The sequence below is a fragment of the Barbus barbus genome (assembly GCF_936440315.1).
Source record: "Barbus barbus genome assembly, chromosome: 7".
Lineage (NCBI taxonomy): Eukaryota > Metazoa > Chordata > Actinopteri > Cypriniformes > Cyprinidae > Barbus > Barbus barbus.
In genome coordinates, this window is record NC_136735.1 from 30,599,392 (window position 1) to 30,624,035 (window position 24,644).

At 35.8% G+C, this 24,644-nt stretch overlaps 1 protein-coding gene across 2 annotated transcripts in view; it reads right to left on the reverse strand.

The window, feature by feature from the left end:
- Positions 1–24,644, reverse strand: part of LOC306873056 (dystrophin-like) — a gene marked incomplete at its 5' end in the record, with an annotated part of 132,966 nt that overhangs the window by 72,105 nt on the left and 36,217 nt on the right. For both annotated transcript variants that reach the window (XM_079422059.1, XM_079422058.1), the window contains 18 exons: positions 1,106–1,240; positions 1,567–1,749; positions 3,244–3,414; positions 3,594–3,749; positions 4,338–4,451; positions 5,515–5,727; positions 11,496–11,641; positions 12,227–12,407; positions 16,050–16,291; positions 16,651–16,738; positions 16,981–17,104; positions 18,396–18,565; positions 18,793–18,972; positions 19,873–19,980; positions 20,224–20,325; positions 20,988–21,107; positions 21,181–21,331; positions 21,448–21,629. In XM_079422059.1, the coding sequence (XP_079278185.1) occupies positions 1,106–1,240; positions 1,567–1,749; positions 3,244–3,414; positions 3,594–3,749; positions 4,338–4,451; positions 5,515–5,727; positions 11,496–11,641; positions 12,227–12,407; positions 16,050–16,291; positions 16,651–16,738; positions 16,981–17,104; positions 18,396–18,565; positions 18,793–18,972; positions 19,873–19,980; positions 20,224–20,325; positions 20,988–21,107; positions 21,181–21,331; positions 21,448–21,629 (2,766 nt within the window). The remainder of the gene's footprint in view (positions 1–1,105; positions 1,241–1,566; positions 1,750–3,243; positions 3,415–3,593; positions 3,750–4,337; positions 4,452–5,514; positions 5,728–11,495; positions 11,642–12,226; positions 12,408–16,049; positions 16,292–16,650; positions 16,739–16,980; positions 17,105–18,395; positions 18,566–18,792; positions 18,973–19,872; positions 19,981–20,223; positions 20,326–20,987; positions 21,108–21,180; positions 21,332–21,447; positions 21,630–24,644) is intronic.

The window sequence follows — 24,644 nt, forward strand, 5'->3', positions numbered from 1 at the left end:
AGGCAACAAACTGAGTTTGTTCTGGTAGCATTCCTCATTTTTAAAGAAGTTTTGGATAAAAGGGTCTGCTAAGTCAATAAATGTTTTGCTAAAGTCTCCCAATTCTCAGTTTTGTAAAATGTGTGTAACCTCTAGAGCAGGGGTTTCTCAAAGTTTTTTGTCAGTTGAACCACTTAGATGTAAAATATTTACTCGAAATACCCGCAAAGAAGTTAATAGTTCAATAATTTAACACATTCACATATTTGTGGTTCTCTGATGCCACATCACATGCTAAAGTAAACAAATAATATATTTAACAATTTTTAGTAAGCGTTTCATTTTTATTCTTTTTTTTTTTTTGGTAATTATATACAGGGCTGCATAGCTTGAACAAAAAAAAAAAATTGCAATTGAAATTTGAACTGTGATTTGCAAAATAGTGATTTTGAACAATATTGTGAATGTGATTCAGTTTTTTTTTATTTTATTTATTGTAATTTTCCATTTAAATTATAATTTTCAAACATTTTCTTTTCGACAACTCTCAAACCCCTGTTTGGAAAACACTGTTCTACAGTTTCAGAAGAGATCATCAATAATAATCTGAGAAACGTCTGAGACAAAGTGGAAACTCCAATAAGAATGGCATTTTTGTCAGTGTCCTGCAATATGAAAGAGTAACCTCTAATCAATAAAACGCTCCTCTGGGACAAAGTGACCTTTCTAAGTCAAACTCTTACCTAAAATGAAAACGGTGTCATCATTTACTCACGCTCATGTCATTCCAAACCTGTCTGCTCTTATTTTTCCAGTAGAACGCAAAAATAAATTTATTTATACAGCTCTTTTAACATCAACCGGTCATGGTGACCACAGGCTGTCAAGCTATAAAAAGGAGGAACAGAGCATACGACTCGTACACAATATTTATTTCTAAAACCACATAATATCCTTATGTGAAAACCAGACTAAAAACTACTCTTTTAAAACAACCTATATTTAACCTTCCTTTAAAACAACCTAAAGTAACATTTTTATATGACTGGCTTTCAAGAGGCTTCCTCTTTTGGTAAACAGTCTTATAATATCGCTGAAGTTCATCTCAAAGATTTTTAGCACTCACAGTCAATGCTTCTTCTATTTCCTCTACACCTCCTTGAAGGCTTTCGGTTTCATCAAGTTTCTTCTCCAGTAGGTCCATCCAGGCATTCTCCAACTCCAAATAAGACAGCAGCTCACACCAGCATGCCCACACCTCCTACAACAGCCAACAGAAATTGGCATGTGGTCAGTCAAACATATCACATTGGGCCTGGGTCCTGAGAATTTGATCAAAGGTTAGAAGAACCACATTAGTGGTTTGAACTGAAAGATCCTGGCGCTAGCAACATCAAAGTCGTGGGTTTGATTCCCAGGGAACACACACACACACACACACACACACACACACAGATAAAGTGTAAATCTAAAAAGGACTTTAAGTTGCTTTGGATGAAAGCATCTGCCAAATGAATAAATATCAATGAACGAGACACTATCTGACTCCTGAGCACAACCCCATCACTGGCACAATATCAAGCTCACCTCTAAAGTCTTGCATTTTCCATCCAACCGGCTGCACAGTCGCTGGTAGTTAGAAGTCAAAACATCCAGTTCTGCCTTTAGGGCATCATGGGCCGCAGGAGGAGCCTTTGAAATGAAATTGGTGACTTTATCCGTCAGCAGCTTCACCTTTGTTTCCTTTTGATGGACTTCCTCTTGAGCCCGCTGAGTGGGAGAGAGGAGAGGAGATTACGTGAGCATTCAGATGTTTTCACCAAGGTTAGTGAACATCAGGATTCTCTTAAGCCTCCGCTTGCAAAGTTAAGCTAAGTTTGGCACTGGGACAGAGAGAATACAAGATCCCCGCTGTTGACTGTTGAACTTGGGAAGTTAAACAAAAATGTGCCCCATTTACTTCATAAAAAGCACAAGGCAACAGGATCACATAGAGGTGAAAAGCTTCTGTGCATCGAGATGGAACCTGTTAGGAAATGAATATATTACAGTTGTCTAGGTGTCAGTCATCTGCTATCATGACAACTGTCTGGGGAGCTTCTCAGACACTGTGTTCTCAGTACAACATGCTCGTTTTTCTTTTCTTTAAAGTTTGTTGTCTCGGCACTTTCAATGAATGGGGTACAAATTGGTGTCCCCTGACTGTTGTTAAAAGCAATGAAGACACAAATCCCATGTTCTCGAGTGAGATTAGATGTGTTAGATAAGCTATTATCGAACATAAAACTAACACACCATGAAAAGTAGTCAAACAATGTCTGTCTCCGTCTTAAAATGTGGCTTTTGGCTTGTTTTACCTCAATGGTCCTATTCTTTTTGAGGTATCCAACATTAGAAATGTCATAATTTTGACACAATTGATATTCAATTCTTTGTGGAAATAAAATATTTTAATACATTTAATTATTGTTAGTCAGTCCAAAAATATTTAGCCGTGTCTTACGTTTTGCATGCAAGCCTGTAACCACATGATTTTTATATATATATATATATATATATATATATATATATATATATATATATATATATAAATATATATATATATAATATAATATGCAATATAATTTTATTACATTTAGTATTTATTTAATGCTTAGGTAGAAAGAAATACATTACAAAAACTAGCATATAAAATTCTAAACATGTCCTACATTTTGGTTGCAGGGTGTTTGGTTGCAAAATGTGTAAATTTCCAATGCAAAAATAAATAAATAAATAATTTTTTTATTTGACTCTTTTTTCAGTGACTTTTTTTTTTTGCTGAATAAAAATGTTACTTTATTCAGGTTTTATCCTTTTTTTTAGCGCCTCAAGATACACCCACAGAAAAGAATAGAACGCTTTCATAAACAGCAAATTGAATAAATGAAGAACAAATAGAGACATTTGCTTGTTTCCCCAACTCAGATTTTTTACTAAGAAAAAAAAATATCACATAAAATTATCTACCTATTTAATAATGTCTCAAATTATGTTAGGCTGAACGATTTTTTGATGTTTTAACCAAATTCTTTCAAGACAAAATTATCTAAGCTATGATATACATATGTCTTAAATTAATAATTTTAGCTTTATACTCTTACTATATGCCTACAATTGTTTTTAATTTTCCAGAGAAACATCTAAGATTCTATAATTAAGAGACGCCAATGACAACTCCATTAAGTTTTCTTCCTCTGAAGAAACATGTTTAAAGGAACAAACCTTCAGTTCCTCCACTGCCTTATGAAGCTCCTCAGGCGTCTTGTACTGGAAGTCTCGTTCCAGATACTCTTCCTCTGCCTGAGTGATCCACTCCTGCATTTCCTGCATCTCCTTCCTCAAGCTCACCGTCATGTCCAGCCCTCCTTTAAGGGCTGATTTCTTTGCATATGCCTGAGGACCAACAAAAACACATTTTTGTTTTAATGACTACCTGAAAACTGCAGAAAAATGCTCTAATAACATCAAAGTTTGACTTCGATGGTATGCGTGGGCTTTTAAAGATGACTAAATTGTGCCTCACCTAATTAATTAGTATAATGCACCGTAAGCCCATGTGGCCCATTAATTACCTGTTTGCAAATGAGCTCCCACTGAGCATTGAGCTCATCAAGCATCTTCTGTATTTTGATGGCAAACGGTGTCTCAGCTTCCCTCTTCAAGGCCAGTCCCACCTCATTTATGCCGTTCAGACTTGGTTGGACCGTGTGGATGTCGTTCACCAGAGCCTGGCAAATCAAAGGAGAATGTTTGAAATAGATGGTCTTGGCCATCCTGAAAACCAGGTCATGCCAATGCATTGACCCAATTCTACTAGATAGAAGCGAAGCTATTGCCATTATTGTAGCTAACTTACCATGGGGCACGAAAATACTGAGATGCCATTTGAAAAATGTAATTTCGTGTTAAGCTACAGTTTTCATGACTAGTAATATGAAAAATCATTTCCTGCCATTGCCTGAAATGAGAAGGCAGGGTCTTTACGGAGTCAGGTCCCAACAGGTTTATGGCTTATTCATCCACCGCTGCGGCTATATTAGCAGGTCTCCCAACATATTTTTTGCAGATTTCATCTTAATGAGAAACAGCTCTTCCTCTTCCAGACCAATGCTTTAATTTAGGCTACGCTTCACCTCTGCATAAAAAAGCACTCTCTTCTGAATTTTAATTTTTGGGCCATGTTTGTGAAACACAATGGTGAGTTTCTGGATCACAGTTGTTATTTTAGCACATCTTGCTCTAGGTCAGTATAGCATCAAGAGCTCTATTCTAGTTTGAACCACAAACATTGCTAAATAAATAAAGACTGTCCTCACCGTGCACTGTTCCAACTGTTTCTCCAAAGCCTCTGCATCTCCCAGAGCTGGCCATTCCTCATTCAGGAAAACATCCACTTCTGCCATCCACTTCTGCAGAGTCTTTGTGTCATTCTACCATGGGATGATATAATGGGTTATCTGAAGATGCAGTCACACTTTCTGCTGCAGCAACCCATAGAAATTTAACAAAAATGTAACAAAAAAATATCAATAATATTAACATAAAAAAAAAAAAAACACATATTCCTAATGTAATATTCCTTATCACTAACAATAGTATATGTGGTGTTTTTGGTAAACGTTTTATATTCATACTAAGCCTATTAAGTGAGGCAATCGATCCTTTTGCAGTTTTATGAACTTTTGTATTTTATTTTATTATTTTATATGTTTTGGCTACCACCTTTATTTTATTATTTTCTTTTATTTTATTTCATTTTTTATTGTATTGCATTTTTTTTTTTTTTTTTTTTTTATATTTTGATTTTATTGTATTGTATTATATTTTATTTTGGAAGTGTATGAGACGAAACAGTGACCAATCAAATACTCACTGTTTCAAAAGTATGCCACAAGGCATGCGCTATGTATGTGTTAACATAATTTTAGTTAAAAAAATTACTTAGTAACCTTTTCTGTGTAAAGTTACAGTATAACCATGTTTACAAGTTTGTTGCCACAATTTTTAAATGACCTTAAAAATAATGAGAACAACTTTACAGCTCAAATAATACACGTTTTAACAAAATAATGAAAGTAAAGTGTTTTATAAAATTACAAGCTTCATATTTAAAAGTCTCAATCACTTGCAATGTTAGTGCCTTGGTGTAACCTTGATTTTTGCTCTTTTTAAAGAGAACAAGTGACAAGTTATTACAAGCGACAAATGCTGTTGACGGAGCTTAATTTCTACTGAACCGAGAATCGTCACCTGAGATATAAAACAGCAACCTTTAAGCAATAAATTTCTCTTCTCGGAAGAATGTAGTTCAAAACCTTATAAGCTCTCTGGGTAGGCAGCTGGCAAGGTGTTGAGACACAGGTGCCTTCATTCCAGTACATTTTACTTGGAAAGCACCCAGCGTGGTGTAGGTGAAGTGTCTGCTTCAGAGAAACTAGAGCCAGTATAATTTGAGGAAAAGCCTCATCAGCATATTATTGTTTCAGCACGTGCCTGGAACTGCTGTAATTGGGTCATGTGATCCTGCAGCTTCTGGATGTTCTCCTCCAGCTGCTCAGACACACGCCTCCAGCGCACCATCACGTTATCCAGCTCGGTCCGGTACTTCTGACAGATCTCTGGAGGCGCTTTCTGGAACACCAGCTCAGCCATTTTATTGAGGTCATCCACGTCACCCTGATGCTCCTTCTGTGCTGCTTGAATTGACTGCATAAAAAAAAAGTGAATTAGAAAGTACATTTAGCAAAAATACTAATAATATTGATTGATTTAAAAAAAATTATCACAAATTACATGTTCCTCATGATCTACCATAGTAAATGTTGCATTTTGGTAAATATGTTAATAATAACTAAAAATCATATAATGTGGTACAACCTACTTCAAATCTCCTAAAAAACCAAACCAACCTACTATAAACCAAAGTAACAATGATTTCTGTTGATTTATATTTATTTCATTCATACTAAATATTACCATAAATGTTTAAGTGTGTAATTGTTTGAATTTACTTTCTCAAATGCCAGATTAATGTGCATATTACACTTGGAATCTTGTACAATTTAATAATGCTTTCGGCCCCATTTAACACATTCACTATTAAAATAAACACATTTTAAAACGAATGGAATGGTTTGAATAAATTTTGCATAATTCTGCAGATTTTATTTAAAAATCAAAACACAAACTGCAAAAAAAGTCAGTAGATTCTGTCAGTAGTGTCTGGATAGAAGTATACTATTTGTATGTGTAAACACTACTATTCAAATATTTAGGGTCTTTAAAGGTGCCATAGAATGAAAAACTGTCTTTACCCTGGCATATTTAAATAATAACAGTTCTGTACATGGAAATGACATACAGTGAGCCTCAAACACCATAGTTTCCTCCTTCATATGTAAATCTCGTGATTAAAAAAGACCACTGAAAAACAGGCGAATCAGAACATAACACCGACTGTGACGCAACAGTCGGGATCACTACGCCCCCAACATTTGCATAAACCCACCCTTGTTCTAAGCCGGCCGAACCATCAGAAGCTCTGCAGGTATTGTAAATAAACAAGCGCGGACAACAGCGAAAATAACAAAATAAATGTTATGTTCCAGGCCGTGCAGGGGGTGTGAAGTTCAGGGATGGGTTGGTGTCTGTATTCAGAAAGGCACAGAAAGCAAATAACGCGAGCCACTAAAGGGACATGGTTAGCTCCTTGCTAGCGGTAGCCTGTTACAGTACATAAGATTTCACTCTCAGTAAGGAGAGATGAGGATGATGGCGAATGACTTACAGAGCCTGAGCACCACTGACAAGCATCTGATCTTGTGAAATGTGTGGTAAGTACTGTTGCTCCATAATGTAAACATAGTTTGTGTGATCGCGTCTCTTGAAAGTGAAACTATAACGCGATCGATGGATCGTTCAAAAGCAGTTTCAATGCCTCGCATATTAATAACGGCTCCCTGATGCCCGCGTTTTATAATACAGTATAATTACCCGACGATATAACTGCGAGAGAAAGTATTTAAATATATATTTTCCTCCCTGTGCTTCCTTCTTGCTGATGAGCCGTGCTGTGAAACAGCCAATCAGAGCAGAGCTCAACATTGAGCAGCACTGTGAAACAGCCAATCAGAGCAGAGCTCATTATTATTCATGACCCTGCCAAATAAGCCAATAACAGACCGTTTCATTCTAGGGAGAAATCCTAGGGTTGTAAATGGACATGTAAAATCGTTTCTGGAGATTTTTTGCCCTTACCTAAGCCACATACCTTCTGTGTAGATATCAGAGAACAATTTAAAATACTGTATCAATGCATTCTATGGCACCTTTAAGATTTGTAAATGTTTTTGTTTTATTATGTTCACAAAATATGCATTTAATCAAAAATGCAGTAAAAGTAGTAATACTGTAAAATATTATTACAATTTAAAATAACTGTTTTCTATAAAGTTAAATAGAGTTATTGTCTCCCAAAAGACTCTGAACAGCACAAATGAGTCATTAGCAATTTAAATCCCACTTCTGTGACGGCTACAAGTCACGTGGTAACACAATTGCATAATACCCGTCTATGTTTTACATTGGCCGGCTGCGAACAACTTGACCCACCCTCAAACACGTCATTTTATTGATAACTACTTCACTACGAGTTCACAGCGGGATTCACAAAACGCTTGCTCTTGAAAAATGGCTCACTGAATCTCAACCTGTAAGTATGATAAATAATAGATGTTTATATTTTCTATTGAGCGATCAAAATACAGAAATATGGCAATGGGCATATTATTTCTGTATGCGGTAGACCAATCACAACAGAGTGGGCCATCTGACCAATCAGAACAAAGTAGGCTCACAGAAAGACTGAATCTTAGAACTGCTTCAAAACGAATCTTTTGAGAATCATTGGAAAATGAGGTTATATTAAATGCATGTTTTGAGAAAAGGAAAGCGTTGTTTGACTTTGCATACATGTAAGCCTATTGTAGGAGACTCCCAAAACAATCTTATGCATCTTAAAAATTGCATAAGATTGGGCACTTTAATATATTTTAAATAGTGCTGTCAAATGATTAATCGCGATTAATCACATCCAAATTAAAGTTTGTTTACATAATATGTGTGTGCGTACTGTGCATATTTATTATGTACATATAAATACACACACATATGGTATATTTTTTTAAATATTTACATGCATTTATATGTATATATTTATATTAATTTAATTTATATATAAATATATTTAATATATAAACATAACATTTTTCTTAAATATATAGATACATGTATGTGTATTTATATATACGTAATAAATATACACAGTACACACATATATTATGTAAACAAAAACTTTTATTTTGGTTGTAATTAATCGCCATTAATCATTTGACAGCACTAATTTTAACTTAATTTATTAAATAAATGTATTCCTGTGATAGCAACGCTGTATTTCAGTAGTCACTATTACTGTCTTCAGTGTCAAATGATTCTTCAGAAATAATTATAATTATTCTAAATGTAAATATATTCAACAGAGATGTCATATATATACAGTCCCCTCCACAAGTATTGGAACAGTAAAGACAAAATTGCTCTGTTGGCTGTGGAGTCAAGACATTTGCAAATATGATTAAAAGATGAATATGAGACAAAACTACAGAATGTCACATTTTATTATTAGCCGTTTCAACACATAGATGTTTTACCAGATAAGAAGTTCGGCACTTTTAGAGTTTCATCCCCCTATCTGATGTGAGCATAAGTATTGGAACAGTTGCCTCACAGGTCTTTCTAAGTGATCAGCTGTGTCCTGTTGCATTAATTCTTCAGATATTAAAAGCAGGGAATGTGTTGTATCAGTTATATCCATTACTTCTGCATTCTGAATCTTGCATTTGATGATGACACACACAAACCATGATGAAGACGAGGGAGCTAACTTTGAAAGAAAAGCAAGCAATTTGGATGCTAAAAGAAAAGAGGAAGTCAATCAGAGCTATAGCAAAAGGGCATGGAGAAATCAAGAGTTTGGAAACCACCAGCGACACCAGCAACCAACAACGAACTGATCGGCTGAGAAAACAACAGTAGTTGGTGACAGACAAATCATAAAAGCTGTGAAAATGAACCCTAAAAGACATGTCTGTAAAATCACCAACAACTTCCAGAAAGCTGGGGTGATGCTCTGACAATCTACTGTCCTCAGGAGACTTTGACACAGAATTACAGATGCTACACAGCAAGATGCAAACCTCTGACCAGCACCAAAAATAGAAAGACAAGATTAGAGTTTGCAAAAAAGCACAAAGGTGAGCCAGAAGTGTTTTGGAACTGTGTTTATGGACCGATGAGCCAAAGATGAACCTTTATCTAAGTGACAGGAAAGCAAAAATGTGGAGAAAAAAAGGGAACTGCAAATGATCCCAAGCCTACAGCCTCATCTGTAAAGCATGGTGGAGGGGGTGTCATGGCATGAGCATGCATGGCTGTCTCTGGAACAGGCCCTCTCAACCTTACTGATGACTTAATGTATGATGACAGTAGCAGAATGAATTTGGAAGGGTACAAAACCATCTTGGTCCGTGTACTTTTGCATCCATTCATTTTTAGTTTTTTAACCCAGACGAAAAACATGAAAAAAGAATGGTTATAGTATTTTTAACTGCTATGCTGAAAACCAAAATTTAAATTAGAACCGTACACATAAAATTCTTCACAAAAAGGTAAAATATTGACTTCTTTTCAGATTTTTGTTTATGAATTTTTGTACTTTTATTAAACATTTGAAAAATTTATTTTAAAAAAATATTAATAAAAACGTTATATAGAAAAATGTCTATTTTAACAAGTTTTCTTTGGCCAAATTTAGTAATGCTTCTCCCGCACGTTCAGTTGAGAACTAGAGTCTTTGGAATGATGCAGAGACTTAATAAAAATATGGTTTTTAAAATAGACATAGGCAGAATCCTGGGAACTTTATCGTCATGAAATAATATACTGGGATATAATTTTGTCAATTTTGTGTGCTATCTAGGTCACGGTATCGGAGAGGACCATACATGGCATGTACCTTACATCGTGTTAGAGCGCTACACACAGTTTAATATATGGGGTAAAAATAGAAATATATAAAGTTGTAATCTGATGCAGGCAAGCCGGTTCCTGAATCACTGAGGGTGCTTCTGAAATCAGTGACGGTACTCTAGCCTTAATATACATGTTGACATATTTTTGCCCTGTTAATTAATGCTGCATTTATATGCAGATGTCACTCCCGAAACATTGCAGCGTCCAGCTGTCACTGGTCCAACAGCATCATGAAAAACTAAACTTATTCAAATTCTGAATGGTTTAGCCAAGAAAGCGCGCAAAGCGCTCTGCGCTCCCTATAAAACTGTCATTCATTTCAGTTTATCGAGATCTCACAAAAATCTGTTATAATCAATGAAGATCTGCACTGCACAGTGAATCGCTTATTTACATCATGTTACACTTTGTTTGTTATAATGAGAGACTCCTGGGGCCTGTTTCATAAAACAAGTTTACCAAATAAACCAGGCTTATTTCACTTACTGAAATAATCCTGGTTTATTTGGTAAACTTGTTTTATGAAACAAGCCCCCGATTGTGCAGCACTGAACAAAACTGTGTCTTGGAGTTGATTCTAACTTAAAAGCTTATTCTTATTCTGCTTATTCTATTCATCAGTATTTGAACCATTAAAGAAGAAACCGCATTTTCCGTATTTCATTTCTGGGTTACAAAACGAAAAATGAATGGACGCAAAAGTACACGGACCCATCTTGGCTACCAATAATTCAAGAAAATGCCACCAGATTCATTGGGAAGTGCTTCATATTGCATCAGGACAATGACCCAAAACACCCTGCCAGTTCAGTCAAGGAATTTATAAGGGCAAAGAAATGGAAAGTCTTAGATTGCCCAAGTCAATCTCCAGATTTAAATCCGATTGAAGATGAATTTCACCAGCTGAAGAGGAGAGTAAAGGCAGAAACTCCCCAAAACAAGCAACAATTGGAATTGGCTGCATTAAAGGCTTGGAAAAGTCTTTCAAAGATGAGACCAAGAGTCTGGTGATGTCTATGGGTCACAGACTCACTGCTGTGATTGTGCGCAAGGGATCTGCAACTAAATAATAGCTTTTAATTTGCTTTATGTTCAGCTGTCTCAATACTTATGCTCGCATCAATGAGTGGGATGAACTCTAAAAGTGCTGTTCTCTTTATTTGGTAAAACATGTTTGTGTTGAAACGGCTAATAATAAAATGTGACATTCTGTAGTTTTGTCTCATATTCATCTTTTAATCATATTTGCAAATGTCTTGACTCCACAGCCAACAGAGCAATTTTGTCTTTACTGTTCCAATACTTATGGGGGGGACTATATATATATATATAATAATAATCAGTGTTTTTAAATGAGTCTTAAGCTCTTCAGTAAAATCTCATACCTTGATGTCTTTGAGCCTCTGCTCCATGACAGGGTACTCAGTGACTGCTGTAGAGGGGATGGCTAGTTTATTCTCACACTGCTGCAGCCAGGCCAGCAGCGCTGCCATCACATCCTTATAACGTGCTGGTGGAAGACTAGACTGGACTAATACAAGAGAAAAGAAAAGAAAACATGTCTGAACACAATCTCTTACACAACATCTGCCAGCAGTCCTGCAGTTTCCCACAGATCCTGAATGTCTATCATTCACAAAATTCAACAAATACCCCACTTCCGATATGTTTGTTTTTCACAAACAATTCATTATCAAATCATCTGATTATGTTTCAGCAACTATTCAGAGTGAAGTACTGTCAGAGTCATTTTTAATCACCTTTTAGCATTCTGCATAATTCTGAAGATTTTCTCACACAATCGGCATAGAAAATAGTTTACGAATCTTTCTAAATTGTGTAGAAACTCATTAGACATGAACTACCTTTCAGCCAGAGAGTACTTAAAAATTAGAACAAGGCCATGAAAGTTTCAGACACTTTTGTAGCATAATAGGATAGAGATGTTTGTTGATTTGAAAGATTTTTGAAAATGCTGCCGGCTAATGTAATCAAGCCAGACCACACTGCAGTCTGAATCCTACGTACAAGTGCTGTCATAGTACAGTATGTGAGTGATCCACTTTTAAACTCCCTCAACGTTAACCCAAATAGCATAGAGCTAGACACCCCTCACCCAGAACAAGCTGTCTTTCCCTGGCCCTCAGGTCCTCGAGGACATGGTGGTAGTGCTCTTGGAAGGCAGAGATGTCAGCATCAAAGAGAACAGGCGTCTCTTCTTTCTGCTGCAGCTCCTGAAGTTGTTCATGCAGCTTGTCCACTTGTGGTTGTAGAGCGGAGAGGCGAGCGATCTCATCCTGTGAAAGGTAATAAAGCATTGGCTAAGTCACATAATGGCACAAATACTGGCAGGAAAATGGCCCCATCTTTTTGCTGTCAGCCCTCGTCACCTGAAGTGCGAACAAACATAAATATTTAGCACTTATAACTTGACTCATAACTTCAAAATGTCTATACTGATTCAAATACAAAGAATATGGTTTTGTTGCGAGGCAAATGTTTTTTTATGCCTTCACAAATTCAATAAAAACTTCATAAAATCTCATCTTTAGCTTTTTGGAGTTTTCTCTTCATAACTCTTTCATTGCATCTTCTGTCCTTTAGTAAAGCGTATATAGAGATTATTTATGATATGCTGTATATAAATTACAATTGCAATAAAATAGCTATAATAAAACTGTATTTTTATTGATCCAATAAAAGTAGTAACGTAGTGACTTAAATTTCATTATTGCTGTCTGCTACCATATAAGATTCTCGGTTTCTTTTTTTTCGAGATAGGTTGATGTGAAATAAAAAAAAAAAAATGTATTGATATATATTATTTTTGTAATTGAGAGAAAGCGAGAGAGAGAGAGAGAGATGTAAGATATTATTGTATATCAATATTTGAAGAGAAAAGATCTGTGAAAATGTGAGTAATTTTAACAAAATCAGAGAGATCATACAAAATGCATGTTATTTATTATTTAGTACCATCCTGAGTAAGATATTTTACATAAAACATGATTATATTTAGTCCACAAGACAAAAAAAATAGCTGAATTTATTAAAATAACCCCTCTTCTTAATAATAGGTTCTTAATACTGTGTGTGGTTACCTGGATGATCTACGACTGTTTTTTTGTTTTGTGATGGTTGTTCATGAGTCCCTTGTTTGTTCTGAACAGTTAAACTAAGCACTGTTCTTCAGAAAAATCCTCTATGTCCTGCAGATTCCTCAGGTTTCCAGAATTTTTGCATATTTAAACCCTTTCCAGCAGTGACTGTATGATTTTGAGATCCATCTTTTCACACTGAGGACAATTGAGGGACTTAAAAAAAGGTTCAAACATTCACTGATGAAGGAAACACGATGCATTAAGTGCCGGGGGGTGAAAACTTTTGAACAGGATGAAGATGTCAAAATTTATATATATATATATTTTTTTTTATTATTATTTTTTTTTTATTAAGTACTACCCTTTGGAAGCAACAGAAGATACTAGCATGTTTCCCAGATGACATATTAAGTGCAATTTACCTTGATCTTCAAATTCAAAAGTTTTCACCCCCGGCTCTTAATGCATCGTGTTTCCTTCTTTAGCATCAATGAATGTTTGAACCTTTTTTAATAGTTGTGTTTGATAACTCACATTTTCACAGATTCCTCAAGGGGTTCACAAACTTTCAAGCAGCACTGTATATATATATATAAGTCACTGTAGAAAAAGCGCGAGAGATATATATATACTCACTGTATATATATATATATATATATATATATATATATATATATATATATATATATATATATATACACATACGCATATATACAGAGTATATGGTATGTATTATTGACTATTATATATTGTACTATATTTACAAATATTGATATTCAATAATGCTTTAATCGATAACTATTAACATAACTATATTCATTAATATGCTTATGTGGGTATATGGAGGGTTAGATATATGTGTATGTGATACATTAAATGAGTAAACCTGGGGCATAGTAAGATAAGGAATGGGTTAATCACATCAAATTATAAAATGATCACAGACACGCAAGGTCTTTAGGGAGACATGTCTCTTCTGAAAGACATATTACAGAAACAAGGCTCTGGTAAAGAGACAGAAGCGAGAAAGACATTCATATAGGAAGCTGTCAGGTACAGATATTCTCAAGGATAAGAGAGGTAAGAACAGATGAACAAAGAAAGACTTTAAACCTGCAGAGCTTTGATCACTCAAAACTTTTTTAATCACACAACTTGTCTCTGTGCCTGTTATATCATATTCATTAATCTAACAGGCCACGTCTACCCCACTGAACATAGTCCACAGCCATCAGACAGTGGAAACGTATTCCTTTTCAATTAAATCACCCAAAATAAGTACCATCATCTGAGCAAAATCACATAAAAATCCAACTGCAGTTAAAATTCACCAGCCAGGCCAGCCAGAGTCCCCGTCAAATGGGTCATTTTAAGAGAAATTGATTTTCCTTGATCTTTTGACATGAAAGATAGAATTATTGCAGACTGTTTTGTGAACCTGTCAAAAATGTAATGAAAAAACAAAAGAGGCAACTATATTGGCCCCGTCAGCAAAACCCAGAACTAAGCGTTTTAACATCTCATGCACTTATTTTAAAAAATAAATAAAAACAAGACAAATTATTTTTTTATAAATTACCCCTTTCAATAAGAATTACTCGTTAAAACTGAAGAATGTAGTTAATATTTCTAAAAGAAATAGTTCTCAAAAATGAACTTTGCTGAAAGCTCTCACCCTCAGGCCATCCAAGATGTAGATTAGTTTTATTTAGAAGAAATTTACATCACTTGCTCACCAATGGATCCTCTGCAGTGAATGGGTGCCGTCAGAATGAGCGTCCAAAAAGATGATAAAAACATCACAATAATCCACAAGTAATCCACACAACTCCAGTCTATCAATTAACATCTTGTGAAGTGAAAAGCAGTGTTTCTAGGAGACAAATCAATCATTACGTGTTTTTAACTTCAAACCATTGCTTCCAGCTAAACTACGAGTCCTCAATCCATAAAAATGTGTTCTCCAAAAAATAGACTTTTGTGAATCAGGAGAGAAATGTGCACAGATCAAGCACTGTTTACAAGTGAAAACAGTTCTAAACAAACACAAAGAAGAACAGGGGATGAACTTGGAGGAAGCATTTGGGGATTTTGGACAGAAACAAAGTTTTTTTTAACAAACACACAGCTTTTCACTTCACAAGATGTGAACTGATAGACTGATGTGGATTAGATGTATATTATTGTAAGGTTTTTGTTTGCTTGTTTTTTTTCCCCACCTGTTTGGACTCTTATTCTGATGGCACCCATTCACTGCAGTGGATCCATTGGTGAGCAAGTGATATAATGATAACTTTCTCCAAATCTGTTTTGATGAAGAAACAAACTCTTCTACATCTTAGATGGTCTGAGGGTGAGTAGATTTTCACCAAATTTACATTTTTGGGTGAACCATTCTGGGGGTCATATACATTATTTATTATTATTTAAAAAAAAATTTGAGTGCCAAAAATTTCAGGGACCTTGTTAAAAATAAACTAATTTCTAATCTTGGAAACCTTTGGAGGGATATGCATATAGGGCTGTGGATATGGTTCTGAAAGTTATAGCATGTTTCCAAAGTAAATCAAGCTCTTTTATCTCAAAAGATCAAGAAAAATTAATCAAAGGTTATTTCTCTTGCAGGGCATGATAAAATGTCCTGCATGAATGCATCTTTGCATTTTCTTTTTCTTGCATGAGATCAGATGAACACATGCAGTGGGTAAAGGGCATTACCTGGCCAGACACAGGAAAAGACAGACTTTGCCCTGCATATGGACACAGAACAGACACACATTGAAACACAAGTCCACAAAACACAAGTCCCCATGCACGAGGACAGACACTGGTGGTTACCCTGCAACGCTCCAGCTGAATCCTCAGAGGCTCCGGCTCGCACGCAGGTGGCGACTGCACCTTCAGCCAGTTCTCAGCGGTTGCCACAGCCTGCTCCAGTTGCTGGAAGAGATTGTAGAAAGCCAGGACTTTGGTCTGGTAGGCCAACCATGCCAGCCTTTCAGCCAGGAGAGCGCAGAAGTCAACCCATCGAGCACGTAACTGCTGAGCCGCCTGCTGGATGTCCTCGGAATTATGACCATCTTTAGAGAAAGATCCATTAGGACAAATGAGACTCATGCATATTGAAACAGCATTTGAGGCAATTAAGCTGGCAAAGGCTTTAGACTTTCAAAATAGCTGGGAAACGTCCCATCGATGTACATCTCTATCTATTATTAATAGAGCTGACATTATGCAGGATTTTATAACTTTAATTAGCAGCAAAATGCAGATTATTACTTTCCAAATAAGATGGGGGATATTTGTGTGTGTTTTTTACAAGACAACAAGGGCAAGTTTTGAATTATGCAAGACTGATTGAAAATCAAGGGGCGTTTACACGACATTTGAACTGAAATGAATGTGCATATGAAAATAATCACTTAGAATTCATGCATACCGCTAGTGAGCTGATCAACCAAAGCCTGGGCTGAACGAGTGGCTTCTTGTAGCTTCCTGAACTTTTCAGTTTTTTCCCTGTCAATTGCCTCAAAAATAGTTGAAAGAATCACACAATAAACACCAATGAACACGTGTTTTAATACGTGCGTTTATATATAACTATTACACTTTGCATAATTTAAATATAGTAATTAAAATATATTATATTATTAAATTAAAAAATTCTCAAGTGATATAATACATTTTGCGGTCTAATATATTTTCACCACACATTAATTTGTTGTATGAAACAGACAAATCATTACAGAACATGTTAATGTAGCCCTACCAGCACTTTCTCATAGAGGTCTGCCACACTGCCTTCCTTACGGGAGATTGAGAACTCTGGATTTTGCAAAACAGCCTCTGACCGAGTCATAAAACTGTGAATTTCAGTGAAGTCCACATCAAATCTGCAGGGAAATTGATGAGAGAACAGCAAAACAAATGAGTTATTCTTGTTTGTTTGTTAGTCATTTGAATATTGCTGGAACTCAGGCATTGATTAGCATTTTCCCCTCACTGCATACACATATATATATATATATATATATATATATATATATATATATATATATATATATATATATATATATATATATATATATATATATATATATATATATATATATATATATATAAATAAATATACACACACACACACACACACATATATATAAGGTTCCAATTCAGCACTAATGTTTTTTTAACATGTCCTTTTTGATTGAGCAGGCCCTTCTTCCTGCCGTTTAGCAAAGAGTGCTTGGCGTGTGCATTAGCTTTATGCTTGTGGCTTGATCAGTATCTCTGTCCCGTTTTATAGCAAAAATATGTAAAATATGGTGTATGTAATACAACAAAGAATTCCCTTAAAAATAAAGAATAAAAAACAAGATAAATTTCACTTCAAATATGAAGTGTCTGTGTCATTTAGGTGTTTCATTCAGGAAATGTGTACAAATAGGTCCATTTTATTACACAACGATCATACTGAGTGACCAACAGATTGCATTTTATGTCAATAAACGTATGTAGTAAGATCTGTTTGTAAGTTTGATTATTTTTTAGCAGTTATTTAACCTTAAATCTAGTCCTATAAAATTATATTACAGTTTTATTGCAATATATATATATTACAATTCAGTTTTAGCAGACATATACATTTAAATTTCACAAAAAAAGTTAATTGATGACTCATACTACACTCACTCATTATGTCCAATCAAATACTCTACAGAATGAGAATATCCCTGTCCCTAATATTCCCTAATAACAAGTAGCAAATCATGTTCCTGACTATGATATTATTAAATCTTAATGGCTATTTAAAAAGAATAGACAACCCCTTCAATATATTCCATCACAACTTTTTGTTGTAGTTGGAAATACATGAACGCAGGAAAAAAAAGTATTTTAAGCATAAACATCACAAAATGTATTTCCTTTTTATTGTCTAATAATTAGTTTTATAATATATTTCAACGGTCTTGAAATAGTGTTAAAAACATACTGAATTATCCGTGTCATTAATATATATATATATATATATATATATATATATATATATATATATATATATATATATATATATATAAAAAAAAACCTAAACTCAGAAACAGAAACAGAAAAACCCAAAGCAAAGCCTTTGTTGTCATAAATGGGTCATTTAGTGACCTGTGACAATACCGAGGTTCATAAGCTCACCTTTTCCGCAGTTCTGAATCAGCAATCTGTCGCTTCTTCTGAGGTGGAGGGGTAGACATGCCCTCCTTAGTATGCTTCACCATCTTTTTCTGGTTTGTGGTCACCTTGGTGACAGTTGCCATGGTTGTATGAGTGAGCTCCGACTGGGATGTGGTGACAATAGTTGAAAACTAAGAGGGACAAAAGTAGTAAGACATGCATGTGTAAATGTATAGAAGTCTGATTCTTGAGTGCATATGAAACAGAGAGTGCGATACAGTGAGAGCGCTTTATTTATTCTGAGTGATGGCATGGCCATGCAGGAAACCATATCAAATTCTGAGAGAAATGGAAATAGATGGAACAGTATTGCGGAAAAGATGAGACACAGTAAATGGAATCGCATTAGCATAACCACCTTGGTGCTGGTGAGCTGAAGCGACTGTACCAATTTGTCCCAGCGCTGAGCAAACCTCTCCAGCTTTGACTCTAGTTTCCCAGCGGCCTCTTTGCTCTTAATGTTGGTCAGCAGATCTTGAACGAGGGAGCAAAGCTTGTCCAGGGTTTGCCTTTTCAACTCCAGGTCTGCTTTTAAAATCTGAGGAACGAAATTCAGGCGACAGTCTTTAAGCGTCAGTGGACTTGAACTTGAAAAAAGGTGTATATTGACATCTATCTGCAATTGAAACAAGATACCTTCTGATGTTCATTTCTGTTTATTTTGTGCTATAACTAGTAAAGAAAACGAGATGAGCGGAAGAGATGAGGCGCTAAAGTAACATTAAAGAGCCACAAAACAGTATTTATAGTTTGAATTTCTTTAAAAAAAAAAAAAAGTCTAAATTTTTAAAGCTTAGTCTTTGTTTCACACCAAAAGTAACCTGCTCTGTCTTGTCTGTCAGCGTGTTGTCAGTTTCCTCTTTGCTCCATGATGTATTTTTCATTGCGTGAGAATATAATGTGTGGCGTGAGAGCGCCATGGCTTGTCAGACATAGCAATAGTAATGAAGGGGCCTCCATATTATTTTTTGTCTATACTATGGATGGATGTCAGTGTGACCTAAAACCATCTTGCTACCAACATTTTTCAAAATATCTTGTTCCACAGAAAAAAGAAAGTCGTACAAGTTTGAAACGACACAAAGGGGAGCAATATATGGCAAATTTTCATTCTTTGTTAGACTACACCTTCAAAGTCAGCCAACCAATGAGAACTTTGAAAAACAGAACTACATAATATCTAATGCTAGCTGGAAATTGTGTTGCATCACTAAAAAGGCTTGATTTCAAACCTATTACAAAGGATTTCAACATGAAACGTCATTCGAAACCCATTTTACTTCTGTAACATGAAAATTGTGCATGTCATGCAGCATATTCAACGAGGGGAAAAAAATTTAAAATACTCGATTTTATCCACCAGGACTTGATTGTTAAGCATGCAAAGTAGGGTTGTCTTTAATGCTTCAGTGAGTTTGGAATATGTGTGGCCACTTACGGCAAGCTTCCTTAGGTTGGCGGCCACTTCATTTGGGTCATTTGTGCCGCTGCTTTGGATAGTCTGAACTAACTCCTCCTTCTGAGTCAGCCAAGAATCAAACAGCAGCTATAAAACAAACACAGCGGATTAAAGGAAGATTGTGAGATGTGTTCTGCACTGCTGCTTTTCCTGTTTCTTTTGAGCACTGGTGATGTTATCGCGCTGACTCTCTTGAGAAAAGAGGTCTTCAAAACCTTTATGTTTCCCCAGACATGCTCTCATTATAGTCATTTAACAGGCAGAATTCAAAAGGCATTTTGAAAAAGCATTGTAAAAGCTTTTTCAGCACGGTCTGGAAGGATTCGGTACCTGCTCCTCAGAGAAATGCTGCCAGCACAGCAGGATCTTTTGAAGAAGGATCCAACGTTCTTCAGTCCATTTGCAGATCGCTGCCCATCGTTCCCCAAGGTTCTGTGTAAGTAAAGCGGGGATGTTATGAAAAAAACAAAACAATTCAAGTAAACAAAATATTATACCACAGTTATTTGGTCCAAACAACCGGTCAGACCTTAGGGCTGTGGTTATGGTTACAAAGGTCACATTACACAGTAGCAGATTATGGTTGTCAGGCCTGTATTTGAGTATTCACTCAGTATTCACATATTTTGAGTATCCTGTGTGTCAGTATTCACACACATTTTGGTTATTTACAAGAGTGGCAACCGCATTCTATAACCACACTTGGTTGTCCGATACATTATGCAGTGTGAAAGAGCTTCTCTGTGGTATAAAAGCTGTTGTTGCTTCATTGTGACCCTGGACCACAAAACCAGTCACAAGTAGCACTGGTATATTTGTAGCAAGAGCAAACAATACGGGCCATGGGTCAATTGGTTTTCTTTAATGCCAAAAATCATTAGGATATTAAGTAAAGATCATAATCCATGAAGATATTTTGTAAATTTCCTACTGTAAATATATCAAAACTTAATTTTTGATTAGTAATATGCATAGCTAACTTCATTTGGACTACTTTAAAGGCGATTTTCTCAATATTTTGATTGTTTTGCACCCTCAGATTCCAGATTTTCAAATATAGTAGTCAACACTTGAAGTTCAATGACAAAATTTACCTGTAGCTTTTCCTCCAAGGCTGCGGTGGCGCCATCACCGCTGTTCTCATCTACTACCACCACCATATGAGTCAGAGAGTTCACTCTCACTTGCTCTAGCTCCAGATCTTCCTGTAAGAGCTGTAGGGACAATTATGTCTTTACTTATTTGTTTTTTGCTTATCAATAAACCACCAAAAATTACAGAACATACTTTTTGCTCTTCAATTTGTCGCTTTATGTCATCAAGTTCGGGTCCTAAAGGCTGCGCTCCCATTCTTTTAATTCGATTTTCGGTTGTGTCCAGCCAATCAGAGAGCTGCTTCAGCTGCTGGTGCTGCAGGTCCATCAAAACCCCATGAAGCCTAGAAATGTTCCAAAGCATCAGTTATATGAACGTTGTAAATAGCAAAGTTCTTCCTGTAAAGAGTGACAGGTTTATATTCCTGGCTAAAGGCTTATCGTGAAAACATGTGACCACCTGCTCTGTTTCTCCATACTGGCCACACGCAGATGTTCCCAGCGAGAGTTGAGCAGATTCATCTGTTCCCGCACCTCCCTCTCTTCATCATCAGTCAGCTGCCCTCCAGACAACAACACACTTCCTGCTTTGAGAACCCGGCCCACGCTGCCCTGATGAGACGTTAACTCCACCATGTAGCCCTGGACAGACAACAAACATATATATGATAAACATCAGTAAGATTTTTTTTAAAGAAAACAATTCAGAAAGAATGCAACAAATTGTTCCAAAGTGACAGTAAAGACTTTCACATCATTACAAAAGACTTCCATTTCAAATAAACGCCGTTCTTTTAAACTTTATTTTCATCAAAGAAAATGCATCTCTGTTTCTACAAAACTATTATTCAGCACTACTTTTAACATTGATAATAAGGAATGTTTCTTGAGCACCAAATCAGCATTTTAGAATGACTTCGGAAGGATCATGTGACACTGAAGTAAAGGCTAAACATTCAGCTTTGCCATCTCAGGAATAAATTACATTTTAAAGTATATTGAATTAGAAAACTGATATAAAAAATTATATATGTTATGTATATGTATGTTATAATATTTACAACCCAAATTCTGGAAATGTTGGGATGTTTTTTTAAATTGGAATAAAATGAAAACTAAAAGAATTACACATTTTATTCACAATAGAACATAGATAACATAGAAATTTTAAAATTTTATGCACAAAATGAGCTCATTTCAAATTTGATGCCTACTACAGGTCTCAAAATAATTGGGACGGGGGCATGTTTACCATGGTGTAGAATCTCCTCTTCTTTTCAAAACATTTTAAAGACATCTGGGCATCGAGGTTATGAGTTTCTGGAGTTTTGGTGTTGGAATTTGGTCCCATTCTTGTCTGATATAGGTTTCCAGCTGCTGCTCTTTCACAGATTGTACAGCCTCTGCCCATCTTTACTCTGCCTCTCTAAGACATCCCTTTTATAGCTAATCTTGTTATAGACCTGATGTCAATTAACTTAATTATTTGCTAGATATTCTCCCAGCTGAATCTTTTCAAAATGTCTTGCTTTTTCAGCCCTTTGTTGCCCCCGTGCCAACTTTTTTGAGACCTGTAGCAGGCATCAAAATTGAAATGAGCTCATTTAGTGGATAAAAGTGTAAAATTTCTCAGTTAAAACATTTGTTATGTCATCTGTGTTCTATTGTGAATAAAACATTGGCTCATGTGATTTGAAAGTCTTTTAGTTTTTATTTTATTCAAATTTAAAAACGTCCCAACATTTCCAGAATTCGGGTTGTAAAAGCATTTATAGACATTAAAAATTTTTAATGATCCCAAACACTGGAAAAGTAGTTTAAAATTTAAAAATGTATTGAACACAGTCCAAGTACACTGTAAATGGTGTTAAACATTGACTACATAACACAAAATTCTTAAAACCTTAAAAAAAAACTGCATAATTCCATCAACAAACCAGCAGATCTATCAACAAATAAAAATGTGCAAATAAATAATATGCTTATAATATAATAATAATAATATGCTAAAGAGTTTAAAAACTCTTAACTTCTCTGTTTCTTTGCTATCATCTAAAAAAATAATCTCTCCATCCTTAACACTTCATTCAATGAGTTTTTTTCACTCATTATATCATGCCATTCTCTCAGTCATTTAATATCCCCAGATAACTTTTCAATTCACACCCACACAAGGCACAGTTTGATCCTTTGACTCCCAGACCAACCATTCTAAAAGATGTTGGAATATGAAACGCTTATAATTATCATCTGTCACGAATGGAGAAATCTGATTTATTCAGAGACTGTAAACCTGGTGGGGGGCATACGAAGATCTAGGTTAATAATAACAGCCCATAACTTCTTGAACAATATATCTTAGTTCCAAAACTTCCATACAGCATCCTTCACCCTTTGGGTTCAAAGTTATTTTGAAGAAATTTGCGTACGCCCCAGCCCAGAGTCCTCAAATGAACATGAGTGCTTATTGTTATCTCCTTTTTTTATTCTAGTTTCTTATTGGTTGAGCCGGGGAGACGAGGCTATAAAGAGGAAGGAGGCGGACCCTTTCGCTGTCTCTCCACCAGCTTCAGTTTTCTCTACCGCCACATCGCCACGTGCTTTTTGTTTCTTTGTTTGTAATTTTAGTTTGGAGCGGGGAGGCCCAGTTTGTTCTGTTAGTTTATTTATTCTTTTCTTTGTTACTGGGCCCCCCGGCCGTCTCTTATTGTTTTTTTTGGTTATTTTTGTGAGCAATTTATGTTTGAATAAATGATTGGGAAACTTTAGTCGCTGTCCGTCTATTATGTTATGTGTCCCTCTTGCCTTCTAGACATCTATATCAGGGACCGTAACATAATTGGGGGCTCGTCGTTTTTTTGTTCCTTATTTGCGCCAAGCTTTTGATCTATTTTTGAATGGGCGGAACTGTAGCGATGTAGTTTATGAGGGGCTTTCCAGTCATCGGGTATTCCGTGCGGCGCATTATAAACGAAAGCGTGCGCGCTGGGGTACGTGGCGTATTTTGTTTCTTTTTTTTGTTCTTTATATAGAGTGCTTTCGTAGGAAATGCAGGTGAGTGAAGTGTTTCGTCTCGTGTACTGCGTTTTTTTTGGTGTATAGCAGCCTTTGCTCCCCTGTTAGGCTGAAGAGGTGCTGCCCTTTGGGTTTCACCTGACTTTTTTTTGTGTTAATAGTGTCGTGGGGGAGCGGTTAGTGTTAGCTGCGAAAGCAGTTATCTTGGGAGCACGTCCGTAGGATTTTGGGTGGTTGTCTATTGTAGATTGCCTCACAAACCTACTGGTTTTCAGTGCATAAGAACCCGCCGCAGAACCTGCGTGAAGATTAGGGGTTGAGTGAGAATTTTTTTTTTTTTTTTTTTTTTTTTTTAGGTAAACACAGGTAGAGGGGCGCATTGGTTTGCTTTTAGTTTATGCTGTGCGCTATTTTGAGTCACCACTTCACTTCACAGTGCATTTCCCATGCAATAGTTTATTGTGTATTTTGGTTTTTGTGGCTATTTTGGTATTTTGCTGTTGGCTGGTTGAGGCTTGACGCGGTCTTTTTTGTTCTCTATTAAGTGTTTTCCTTTTTTAATTTGACTGCGTGTTTTTTGGTCTCGTTATGGAATTTAGTCTAGTGACTTTGTGGCTCATCCGAGCCTGAAAGAATTTGAAC